Source organism: Notothenia rossii, assembly GCF_949606895.1.
Source record: "Notothenia rossii genome assembly, chromosome: 7".
Lineage (NCBI taxonomy): Eukaryota > Metazoa > Chordata > Actinopteri > Perciformes > Nototheniidae > Notothenia > Notothenia rossii.
This window is the reverse complement of record NC_136905.1, coordinates 18,523,258-18,536,393: the sequence shown is the minus strand read 5'-3', so window position 1 is coordinate 18,536,393 and position 13,136 is coordinate 18,523,258. Positions and strand designations below refer to the sequence as shown.

The window sequence follows — 13,136 nt, the reverse complement described above, 5'->3', positions numbered from 1 at the left end:
GGCTTCAAATAATCATTAAACAAAGCTAGCAACAATGGACATGGACAATGGAAATGGCTTTGTATTTAGGGGTCCTGAGTCAATAAGACTGGGAGAAACTGCTATATAGTATGCAATTTAACCCAATATATTCTATTGTTTTTTGACTGAGAATTATCCCTACTCTTCACAGGAGCTACAAGCAGAGACGCTATGAAGAATCTGAAGTTCACCGAAGATTCTGCCGGTTTGCTCATTTTAACTTTTTTTAATGTGCTGCATTTGAGTTTAACATACATGACAATTACAAGTTTTGAGAGCAAGTGTCCTGTAAATAATGTATTTTTTATACACAAAAAAAGCTAATGTTGTTTTTGTCTCCAACAGTGGTTTACAGTTTTTTGTCTTATGGTTAATACAATTAAATGTATATTCATTATACTAATCCAGTCGTGGCACATACTACTAGAAACATTTATTATATGGCAAGTTGGAGGATATCAAAAAATACCGCTCAAAGCAAGAACAAACATTATTTTATTTGTATTTATTGATCATCACAGATTTATAAAAAATAACTACAGTGTGAAGGGTGATTACTTCTGGGATTTCACATCTAAAAGCATTCTTCTGTTTTTCCAGGCAAATGCCCCCAGGTGACTATGTAACAAAGCCTGGGGATGCAGACTCATTTTACAGTGACATGCCTCCGGGGGTCAGCACTAACTCCGGCTGCAGCTCCAAGAAGAGGTCAGCCTGCCGTCAGATTTGCTCCCTGTCCTTCACTCCCTCCATCCCATCCATTTCTCAGAACATCTCAGTGTTTGGCTTCAGGTGTGCCATCTCATCATCACTCATTCATTTGCTGGCAATGTGTGTGTGTGTTGGGACACTGGTGTTTTTATATCATGCTTTGTTACTATAGTGGCTTTCATAATGTGTCTCATTCTGCGCACATTTTGACTTTGAATCCAAATGTTTTCAAAATGATGCACATTTTGCTAATGGAGAGTCAAGCAGAACAAATCTTGCTATCACATTTCTCATATCATGTCACTTTCAGCTGCCATGATATAGTTTCCCGGCTCATAATGTTGCCATCTGCTTAGATGGTGTCTTCATATTCAGCTTGTCCGTCTTCTCCACTAATGCAACCAGAGCACAAGCGTTACATGATTTGTTGCAGCTTATAAGGACGATGATGATCTGATAATATTCCCCGCTGTGTGTGTGTGTGTGTGTGTGTGTGTGTGTGTGTGTGTGTGTGTGTGTGTGTGTGTGTGTGTGTGTGTGTGTGTGTGTGTGTGTGTGTGTGTGTGTGTGTGTGTGTGTGTGTGTGTGTGTGTGTGTGTGTGTGTGTGTGTGTGTGTGTGTGTAGATCTAATGGCCTATCACACTCGTGGAGCGAGAGAATCCCAGATGCCAAACACATCTCTGACATCTGTGAAAATGGGCGACCGAGAAGCAACTCATGGCAAGGTAACGCACACATCCCCACTCATATAGTTCCTTCAGGGAGAGAAAACCCTTAACCTCTGCTGCACTTTTGTTTTGGTATTTAGTATTCAGATTTTTAAATGAACACTTTTAGATGTGGGCTTTGGATGGAGCCATTTTGAGCAAGAAAATGGCTCTTTATGTTTTTTTTTATTTGTCGTATTGTGTATATAATGCATATATTGTTTGTGTCTGTATGAGATGAGTTGGCGGCAAATTAGTTTTTTCATTAGGGATTGATCAAGTTTACTAATCTAAACTAATATGAATAGCTAACATCATATGGGGGCCTCAAAAAGAGAAAATGTGTGAATAAAGTCTTCATCATTTGAGGGAACTTTCTATACAACTAATACTATAGGCAACAAACACATCACAGCCCTTCTCAGGGTTTTAATTGTTCTCTCCTGCAATAAACATCGCTCCCAGTGAAACATGTTGCAGGTAATTGTAGATACTTGTATTTAAAGAGTGTGTTAATGTTTTGTTTCTTTTCAGGAAATCTGAGTGGGAATCGTAAGAAACTGAAAGGAAAGAAGTTCCGTGCTCGCTCCAACTCCACAGAGTAAGTCCCTGCATTTTGTGAGGTTTTTTAACATTGTACACAGGATGTACAAAAAAACGATAAGCTCTGGTTAAAGTACTATATCTATAAATAACATTTACAAAAATCCCCAAAAATATATCGTTGTCAGGCTCTGAACAAATACTAAATACCTTGTCCCACCGGTTCCTACTAAAATGTAAATCATCAATCATTTAAAATTGTGAACAAAAGGAGGCTAAATAATCTCGATGGAAACAACTAGTCCCAAAAGGTGGGTTGATAAATGTATGTATCAGGTAAAAAAAAAATCACCTTATATGACTTAAAGGGCTCCGTACAAAACAGCTGTGTACTGTGGTTTATGCAAATGTTTGTCAAACGGGAGCAAATAGCGTAGTTATTTTAAAATATTTTTAAATATTTAAGTATATAAAATAGATATAGAAATACAGGTTTGGTACGCTCGAGAGTACTTACAGCCTTGACAGGAATGAAACAGTGTCTGTGTTCATCCATAGGTGTATTTAACCATGAAGGTCTAAAAATGAGTAGGATCAATGTAATACATGTCATTAGATTTGTTGATCTTACTGTCCTTATCAGTAGGTAAGTTGAATTGTGGCTGCAAAAAGATTACAACTCTTTATGCTTCCCTTCAAATGTTCCTCAAACAGAGGTATCGATTATGTTGCATTGAGCGCTGAAGGCTAGTCAAAGGATTGTAAGATCGTCTCTAGCAGTGTAAACTCGTTGCTCTTGTGAGGCTGTACCACCCCTCTAAATCTTTACTCACCTTAAACGAATGTTTGCATTATGCCTGTTGACTGTGGATGAACGTTATGCATTGGCTGCTTCCCAGCCTGCTGCGTTAGTGCTTCTGTTCTCATTGGCCAGCATGAGACTGACTGCGAACTGCTTGGAATGAAATGTAACCAATATGCAACTGAGCCTGTGACACACCACACAGTTGTTTGTGATTTCCATGGTGCCGTTTCCATCAGAAACCACACACAGGTCTGTCCGCCATCTTCTCACCATTTTCTCAACTGCATCTTGGTGTTTGTTCAGGATATTTTTGCTCTGCTCTGCTTTCTTAAATATGTCCTCTTCCTCTCTCATGCCCTCCACACTTGCTTATTTTCTGTCCTTTTCAATTATATTCCCTTTCTTCCTTTTCTCTCTTCTCCCCCTCCTTGTGTTGTGACCATCAACCCCCCCACCCGCTCCCCCTCCCACAGGTATTTAACCCCTCGCTGCAAAGAGTTTTATGATGTAACTAAATGGGTAGAAGATGTGAATAAAAACACTCAAGGACCTTACCTTAGGTATAACTTCACGATATGCCCCTTACACCTCATGCTTGTCTTAAGACCCTCACTTTTGGTTTGATTTGTGGCTTGGTCAAGAAAATGAACAATTACTGTCGGTCGAATCTGGACGTTTTAAAGTAAAATCTCAAAGATTGAAGCAGGCATGTTCGACTTGCTGTTCCTAAAAGGGGTAGTTGGGTATTAAACTTATTTTTTCACTTTCCTTTTAGTTTGAGTGAAGACATTCCTTCTTTTTTGATCAGCTGCACTTTACCTGGCAGATTTTTATTTTCAGCAAATCATTCTGCAGAAAAGAAAATGGCTCTGACTGCCTGTGCAAGAGAAACAATTATAATCAAAGTCATTCATTATTTTTAATTTCTCCGTATTCCCTTCTCCCACTCAGTCCTTTGCTGCATGTTGTGTGTTGTTCTGTCAGTAAGTGTCTGTGTGGTGACCTCACGTGCACTCCCAGTGACCTCACGTGCGCTCCACGTGCTTCAAGTTCAGTGTGATGTCGCTCCAGAGCCAAACATCTTTTGGTCCGTGTTGACGTCTTCACTGAGCTGCTGTGACAAACTATACTCCGCCACTCTGATCGTGTCAGAGGTCTATAGCTTTCTATAGCCTTTGTTGTTTTCAAGGAAACGTTGTAATCAAGCCACAACGTTTCCTTGAAAACAAGAAGGATACTCTGGCCCTGGCACTGTAGAGTTTCAGCTAAAGTAACACAATCAATCAGCACCGTAATAGACCTTGTCCAGGAGCAAACCCTTCTGCCTGCTTTCACATTTAATGAAGGACAGAAACAGTCCATAGGATTGAAGACATTTTACATCAGGGAGCTCTGATTCTTGAAGTAAAGCGAAACACACATTTTCAGACTGATCCAACTGATTATTTTCAGAACTTAAATCAGCTCAAAGCAAAAAAAAAATAGCAGCTGCTTGGGAGAAAAATCTCTGTTGAATCAAGAGAAGTCACAGGCACCACATGGGGCAGGTTCACTGGACAGGAGCTCCCCCCTGACTCTCTGTTTCTCACCCAGCACCGGCCTGGTCTGTCGTCCCAGTTCCCTCATCATACTCACTGCTCCCAGCATTCCTCATTTAAACACTGATCCTACATTTTTACAAATACACGCTGGTTCAATAGAAGTATCTTAAGGTGAATTTCTCCAAATCCTGGCATGATGTGTGTCTGTAATGCTGTGGCAGGGTGAAGCATGTGAGTTGCTGGAAACTAGGACTATGCCCACACCGCTGCTGGGAACCATGAACTGTGAACAGAGGTTGCCCCTAAAAGCTGAGCTATGTTTTTAAAAGATGACATGATCCGTCTGTCTCTGTGCTTTTGGGGAGCAGCAGTGAAAGCTTTTAAGAACAAGCTCTCTCCAAAAGAAGGTGAAAACTAGAGCATCTGAAGGAGGATGTTGCCCAAAGCCACAGATCTAACATTAGCTCCTGAATCTCGCCTCATGTATCCATCTGTGTCTTTGGCCAACTTAATCCTAAACCAACCAGAACATAAGAGGCACTTTATTAATAATGCCACTTCCTCTTTCCCTCAGGACGCTGTCCCCTGCCAAGTCTCCCACTTCCTCTACAGGATCTATTGCATCCAGCAGGAGATACCCTTACCCCATGCCCCCCCTCCCCGATGACAAGAGGAAAGCCAACAGGCAGAGTGCCAGGGCAAGTGTCAATCATTACACATTACATCATTTAAAGACAGGAAACACATCCCTCTCAGATTAACTCATGGTATTTGTTACATTATATCATGAAATGCTCAAATAAGACTTTTGGTGAACACATGTTAATGTCTTCTTTCTTTCTGTCTTCCCCATCCCTCTCTCTTTCCTGTGCTTTCCCCTTTATCTCCTCAGCTGTGGGAGACATCGATATAACCGCCTTCTTACCCGCTCTGCAAAAGATCTCAAGGAATTACACTTGTGTCTCCTTTTCTATGAATGAAAAACACAAAAACAAAACAAAATTGACTCTAAACGATTTAAGAGAAATGGAGAGAAAGCCCCCCACTGGAGTGGAAATAGGCAAAGGTGTGTGTGAGTGAGTGTGTACAAGCATCTCCGAGGCTTTTCTCGCCACACGGCGTCATTCAGCGGGTGACCATGCGGATTGCCGGCGGAGAAACCAGCTCCACATCCACTCCAGATCAGCTGGAGCTCAGACTGAGCTGTTCCTGTCTGCTCAGGCCTCATTTATGGGGCTGGAACCCCCCCCCCACCCCCCCACCCCGACCCCCAACCTTACCTTACACCTCACACAACCTCTTTACATCCCCTCTCGTCACTTCAACGCCCCTTCCCCGTGTTTTGAGCTCCTCTCTAAAAGGAGCAGTGGAGCCAGGAGCAGTTCATCGTATCACTCTGCACCTCTGGATCATTCTGACGCACGTGAATCACTGTAGAAACTCCAACACTGTATGCATGAGACAACCCTGTTTATTACAACCTCCTCCTACTGAAGACACGAGAAGAACCCAAGTCTGATCTGAGAGGAAAGCATGCGAGGGGGCAGTGATTTTAATACTTTCTGTAGGCTTAGGCACTTTCTCTCCACTATAGGTAACCCATATAGTATCACCAGTTATAGCCCATAAGCCCCTGACCCCACCCTGCTCCTCCTGCCCCTCGGTTTGTTCGTGCTGTGTACATATGTACAGTGAAAATACACACAGAGTATGTTTTTTGCTTTTATTTTGACAATAGAGTCGTCTCTTCCTGCTGTATTGTGTTGTAGACAGAAGCGGATTCTCTGTAGAAAAGCGTAAGACACCCCCCGCGCTCGTTCTTCTGTCTGTGTTTCTATTTTTCGTCCTCTTATTTTTCACTCCTCTGGCTTTTTTCTGTGTGATTGTGGCCTCTATAGCTTTCTCCATCCACAGCAGAATGTAAAGGTGTTTTTTTTACATTATCTTAGCACTGGTTTTTATTCATCTCTGGGAGAAATACACAAACATCCAGTAATAACTGAGGATTATTTGAGTGGATTGTGGCACTTTAAGAGTGTTGAGGAGTATTATTTAGGAAGAATTCAATAGTTGTATGTGCCATTCCTGAGTGAAATGAATGGGATGTGTTTGGTGTAGTTATAGGCGTGCCAATTTTCACTCATTTTTGGAAATTCACCATTGATAATGTTAAGATGTGTTTAGTTCCCTAAATTCTACATTTGGAGCTTTTTGAGGCCAACGTGCTCCTTTTTCTACAATAGGCAGCACACGAGGTGGCTCAGATGAGATGTGAGAATAACATGAGTGCGGATGATGACCTGATTAAGACAAGGAATCTGGAAACTGTGATTGAAATGTGCATTTTGGATTTAGCTGTATTGATTGAGATATTTAGCCTTGTAAATGATTAACTATGCTGTACAGTGCTTGCTATTTGAGCTTGTGAAGACCGACAGCATGACAGTTCTATAATCAAATTAAGTTATTTCTCTGGTAGGCTATTTGTGAGACCATAACGGTAAACAAGCATGTCACTGAAGGACTTTTTTTTCCATCATTGCCTTTTTGCTGTTGTCCAAATGGGTTTTCGTACTGTAAGCAAATTCAGGACAATTCATGGCAGAAAGTCGCAGGGTCTAAACATTATTGAGAATGGAGGACACAGTTTTTGTGCTGATTTAACGCCAGTGCAGCTATTTAAGGTGGACTTTGGAAATGTATCACTCCCCGAAAGCAATTTCTTTGTACAGTTACGACTTATTGTTCTACCTTGTGTAGAAATGGTCGTCTCAAGGCTTCCTGTTCGTCATTTTACCGTCGTTAGTTTTTGTTCAGGTGTGGGCACTTGGTCATTTGTAATTCATGTATGCATTAGGACTGTATAGGTAATACGATCTTCACAATATTGGAATAATATTGCTACTAGTATCTTTTTTATTAAGTACCTTTGTAATTTTCACTTTTTTCTCAGCGTTATGTACAGCAACGATTCAAACTGTTATTAAGTGCATTATTGTAATTGTGCGTGTTGATGAGTTTGAATGGAGAGTTTTTCATTTGAAACACATTTGTCCCGGGGGCAATAGAAGCGGCAGTTCCTCTGGCATGTGCTCATCGGTATCATATAAGGTTTGGACACACATAATGATGTAAGTGAAGTCTGTATGGGCTCATGATTTGCCTTTTACCTGAGCTTTCTTGTCTTTGCTCTGGTCTTCTTAAAGTGTGTGTAAGTGTCCCAGGGCTGCAGAGAGCCTTATCTCAGAGCTCTTGAGAAACATTTGTACCATCATACTGTGCTACAGCGAGACATCTGTCCTGTTGGTATGTACGGTGCACTGTGCTACTCTGAGGACTCTCCGCTCAGGATGGGACCACGCAGACAGCCGTGATTTCTGTCAAATGTCCAAACCAGGACGAATGTATTCATGCACCGCCCAGCATTCATCCACCATGTGGTCCCATCCTGCCCGACACATCCGCACTCTCCAGGAACCTTGAAGCCACCACCACCTGTACTAATTTAAATATAAATACTGTAGTTGCTGTTTCATTTCACCCCCTTTGTTTCTTTTTGCCTGTATGCTGTACAGACTTATGATGCAAAAATCAATCCTCATATTTTTTTCCTCTTAATTATTCTATATTATTGTAATATATTTAATATAAAATAAAACTTTCATCAACACATCTGTCTATGTGGATATTTCTAACTTCAGACTGTACTTCTTGTATCAAAACTTGCTTTATTAATGAATTTGTATTACACAATATAACAGGATGCACTGATCCAATGGTGACCCGATATGACTGATCCACTGCTTTAGCTAACTGAGGTTCAGCGTTCCTCTCTTCCTAACATTCATTCAGATAAAGCAGGTTAAGATTTGAAGCCACAATAACACCCGGGTTCTTGTTACCTTACAGTTCAAATATTTTAGACTTGGGAGGGATAAGGAGAGCTCTAGCATCGGATACGTACTCTGTTTTGGAAGATACCCAGGGTCGAGGTTTGTGGATTAGTAATGGAGAAAAAGTTGGATCAGTGCATCCCCATGACACCCAAAAAATAAATACAAACTTGATCTTCGTGAACAATCTGATGAAATATAATTAAATGTATCTGGCTCAAAACATAGTGAAGCTTTTGCATTTGATGGTCAACATTCTTTAAATGGGTAAATATGTTGCATCGTTACTCAATAAAGAGGGACCATGTTGACTGAAGTTTAGATTTTGATAACCTTTGACCTGCAAGCAAATATTCAAAGCAGAGGTCAACCCTTTGAGCCACATTGGATGTGTTGACTTCCAGGGACAGTTCTGCGCAGGGCTTTCTCAGGAGACACCGTTCCCCTGGCTTTAAGCTTTATGTAGTTTGAATTTTTTTTGGAAGCAACCCATCCGTCATTGTCCAGCAGAAATGTTGCCCAAGTTCTTTAAATAGACGTGTGTGAGTTGTGCTTCAGTGTCTGCAGTGTCTGCAGTCTCTGCTGATGGACGTCTTTTTTTTCCATTGCAGCGTCTTCATCGAGGGATTCCCGCATGCAACTTTTCAAATGGTCGATACCGGACCCCGTGAGGGCCGAGACAGGAACCACGTGTCTGAAGGTCATGTAGTTCTTTGGTATCATGTCATCAGCAAGCAGATGAGAGAACTCTAAAGGAAGGAGGGATAACATCATTAATATTCACTTCATTTTAGGGCTGCTACTACTTCTCATTATATTCTAGATTTATTGTTTGGTCTACAAAATATCTTCCAAGGCTCAAAACCCAAAGATATCTGATTACACTTCTTATAAAAAAGAAAAACCCAGGATATAGCAATGATCTTATAAATAGTTGCAGAAAATAGTTCTACACTAAAACATACCAAACTGAAATAGAGCAACACAATAATCCTAAGACATTAAGTTGAGTAAAAATGTGCATTTTGTAATGTTGTTACATATCGAGATGGTATAGCATTAAGCGTGTTAGCATTTAATACACTTGTTTTCTGCGTCTTATAAACAGTTATTCATAAATGAATGGATCTTTAATATTTGCTTGAGTTTCAAAGGGCTTGGGTTGTTTGTATTTTATGACAGGGCACTTTCCCCCTGCATTCAGCCTAATGGTGATTGCTATAGCACCATTGTTACATTATGTTGGTTTCAGCTAAATATTCTTCATGAAATATTATACATTTTGTTTTCATAGTCACTGATTATATCCATCTTCTGAATAAGACAATTATCGTCATTGACAAATAGATAAAGTGTGCGTTTAAAATATAAAGACTTAATATACATATTAATGTCTCACATCCTAGTATTCCATCATTCGCAGAGGACGTTGATAAATCGCTACCTATTTTGGGATCTTAAGGCAAAAGAGTCGTCTATGTTTAACTACCGGTACATCTCATTCAAATATAGAGCTATTAAATAAGGCAAATTTACCGGCTGGATTTTGTAGTTGCTCCTTCAGCTCTGCAAATCTGTCCTCAGCGTCAGGCAGGTCCATTTTGTTCACCACCAGTAGAGCAGGCTTTGACACAAGCTCCTCTTTGAACAACTCCAACTCCTTGAGTCCGTGGTGAGAGAGGAGGAGAGGAGATAAAGAAATATTTATGGAATGACATGGATGGATGAGGCGTCAAGTGAAAGAGAGGAAAGGTAAACAAAAGTTCTTTATTTACAATAAGAGCTTTATTAGAAAGATTTTAGGATATATTTTTGAACAAAAGTCGTATCATTAGTCTCACCTTGGTTAGAAGTTGAATGGCTTCAAAGGCCGACCTAAACGGTGTTTTACTTGCCAGCTGGAATCCGGAAACATCCACCTGCAGCCAGAGAAAAGAAAACATCTGGTTATTCTGACCACATTTGAGGCGGGTTGCTTGTTTTCCTCAAATCGGATCCACATGTATATTTCAACTTATGACTTATTTCAGTCACAACGCACCACAAACATGAGCTGCTTGGTCCTCTCCACGTGTTTGAGGAACTTGTGGCCCATGCCTTTGTTTATGTGAGCTCCCTCAATCAGGCCTGGCAGATCCGCAACAGAAATCTGCCAAAAATACAAAAAGAAATATGAAGAACCTCACTAAATAAGGGGAAACTAGAAAAATAGACAAATCAATTGATACGTAAAAAAATAAATACATTTCCATACCTGTTTGTAATCTTTATACAACAGTTTGCCGATCTCCGGCCTCAAAGTTGTGACTGTAAAATTACATAGATTTTAGAAACGCAACAAAAAAAAGATCACAGTATACATCCGCAATATTTTGTACTCACAAGCATAGTCGGCAATCTGAGGAGTTGCATTAGACATGGCAGTCAGGAGAGAGGACTTCCCTGCATTTGGGTACCTGGCGGAGAATCAACACCAAGAACATCAGATATTAAAGAGAAATATGTGTGCCATGTGGAGTCTCATATGAAATAAACAAAATGTTAAGTCATGTGTGTTTCTGCTGTCACCCAACAAGGCCCAGGTCCGCGATGAGTTTGAGATCCAGCCGTATCTGTTTGATCTGACCCTTAGTGGGCTCGAAGGCAGAGTGGAAGGAGCCTCCGTATCCTCCTTTGGCCACCTTCAGACGGTCACCCTCAGCATTCAGGTCACCTTGGAAGGACAGGGTTGAAAAGTAACATTACGTTTTCAGTTGCTTTGCCTCTCCGATCTGATACTGATGTTCTGCCACATATGATGTTCTTACCTCCACAAATACAACAATGAAAATGCATTGGACAAAATGTAGGAGGTGTACAAAAGTTTTACATACCAACTATTTTGCCATCATCAGCGGTGACTGTGACACCAACAGGAGCCAAGATCTCCTTGTCCTCCCCCCTCTCTCCTTTCAGTGATCGGACGCTGTTAATAAATACAGTTCACACACTCAATACACAAAACAACCCTTAGCATCTGTGACATGACATGTTTAAGGTTTTGTTTTTCTGTCAATTTATTGAACATGTCAGAAACAAACAACAATAATAATATCTATTTTTTTTAAATATTATTTCTTATAATAATCATTATAAAAAAAGACACAAAAAAACGTTCAAGGTACAACAAAATAAAAATAAATCCTCAAATAGTCTCAGTCTCTGTCATGTTCAAGAAGAAGCTTAAAACAACTTTTCTGTTGTGTTTTCTGTTTCTTTTTACAAAACAATCAAAAATAAATAACTTTCACAATTACAAGAAATAACAAGTATGACTTTACAGATCCTGCTCATAACCATTCATGATTTGGATTCTAAATAATAGTTTTAGTTTAGATAAATATAGAGCTTAGATAAAGATTTAAGTCGTCAGCTTATTTCAATGATTGGCGAATGAGCGCCACAACATATATTCTGATGTGACACTATGAGAGAGGAAGCTTCATTTGTAGAAACAAACCTGCTGTTGGCTCCTGCTCCGGCCAAAAAACGTTTCTGGGGGTACTTGTCCTTGACCTTCTTCAAGGTCACTTTTTTTGAAGCCACCACCCAAACATCCCCCCCGTTTCCTCCATGTCCCCCGAGACGGGGAAGACCCATTCCCCCGCTGCCTCCTCGGACGTACAAACGTAGGTTATCCACAAAGTTTCCATACTGTAGGAGGCAGAGAAATACACTGATGAGATCTAAATGTGTGGGAGAAACTTTAGAGACAAAGCCATTCATAATAAACAACATTTACTGAGATGTAGTGGCAGCATTGTGAGAAAGGGAAGACTGGCCGAAAGAGATACTGCAGGATTACAAAATGGCCATACTCAGTTACTTTTAACTACTAGTAATAATGCGAGTGATACAAAAAATAAAATGCAGGTGTTTATTGTATTGGTTTAGTAAAAGATCCCAAGCAGTTTTACTTTTTAAATAAAAGACAACAATGGGAAGTCTTAGGCATCTTTAACTCTTAAGTCTAGATGTGAATAAACTACTAAAAGTACTTTTTACTTACAGCATCTGAGTTTGCATGTAAACAAATCCAACAGGATTTGATAGCATTGTTTAGTCAAACGATACATTAATAGTTTATTTGAATAATGAGAACATGAAATCACCAATTAGGAAAATAACAGAGATGACACACACCATTTCCAAGGACAGAAATTGAATTTTCATACATCCTTATTGTCATTCCATTGCTAGCATCATATAAAGATTAAACGTTTAGGTAAAATATGCAAATAAAGGCTACAGAGGCACTGCAAGTCAGTCAATGTTTTGACAGCAGTTAGCAAGAGGTAGCTAACAGTTGCTTAACTGCCAATGTCACCATAACAGTGGTTAGTAAACAGACACTTTTGAAACGTTAGCATGTTATTTATATAATGACTGCTACAGTACTTACTTTCCGGAAGAGGATTCTACTTAACTGGACCATCTTCAGGGGCGTTTATTGCCACTTTTTTGTTGTTGACTGAGCTAGCGGCTAGGTTCACATGTGTTTGTGTGAAGGACCGGAAGTGTTTAGGTTATCTCATAGCCCATTGGATCATGAGGCAAATAGGCGGGTTTCCGCAAGGCTGAGTGACAACTGCTTTTTGTGCATATATAAACAAAACAATGACGTGAGGTTCTCGTGAGATTTCATGCTGTTGAACCACAAGATTTACTACAACATCCCTTTACCTAATGTTTTGAATCTATTGTTGTATATAAGTTGCACATGTCATCTGCTTTTTTAAAATAAGCTACCAGCCATAATAATAGTGCTATTTAGGCGTTGTGAAATGTGGATTAAAGGTAGGCGGTTTTGTCAGGAGGAACACTGAGGGTGGTTTCCTCTCTATACAACGCTTATTCTGAGAAAAGCAAAATCAC

General features: G+C 40.1%; 2 protein-coding genes across 5 annotated transcripts in view; one reads left to right on the top strand and one right to left on the bottom strand.

The window, feature by feature from the left end:
- adam22 (ADAM metallopeptidase domain 22) overlaps window positions 1–7,999 on the top strand; it is a 58,065-nt gene extending 50,066 nt beyond the window's left edge. The window contains exons 26-32 of one of the 4 annotated variants that reach the window (XM_079691337.1): window positions 173–226; window positions 622–813; window positions 1,358–1,458; window positions 1,975–2,041; window positions 3,262–3,348; window positions 4,904–5,027; window positions 5,222–7,999. In XM_079691337.1, the coding sequence (XP_079547463.1) occupies window positions 173–226; window positions 622–813; window positions 1,358–1,458; window positions 1,975–2,041; window positions 3,262–3,348; window positions 4,904–5,027; window positions 5,222–5,242 (646 nt within the window). In that variant the 3' untranslated portion in view covers window positions 5,243–7,999. The remainder of the gene's footprint in view (window positions 1–172; window positions 227–621; window positions 814–1,357; window positions 1,459–1,974; window positions 2,042–3,261; window positions 3,349–4,903; window positions 5,028–5,221) is intronic. The other 3 variants (XM_079691338.1, XM_079691339.1, XM_079691340.1) reach the window with 3 other exon arrangements.
- Window positions 8,000–8,404: 405 nt separating this feature from the next.
- gtpbp10 (GTP-binding protein 10 (putative)) lies at window positions 8,405–12,822 on the bottom strand. Its single transcript, XM_079691343.1, has 10 exons — window positions 12,664–12,822; window positions 11,722–11,915; window positions 11,096–11,187; window positions 10,791–10,935; window positions 10,605–10,678; window positions 10,477–10,529; window positions 10,264–10,371; window positions 10,064–10,141; window positions 9,759–9,882; window positions 8,405–8,971 (listed from the first exon to the last, which is right to left on the bottom strand). The coding sequence occupies exons 1-10, from the start codon at window positions 12,694–12,696 to the stop codon at window positions 8,751–8,753; spliced, it is 1,122 nt and encodes a 373-aa protein (XP_079547469.1). The 5' UTR covers window positions 12,697–12,822; the 3' UTR covers window positions 8,405–8,750.
- Window positions 12,823–13,136: the final 314 nt, after the last annotated feature.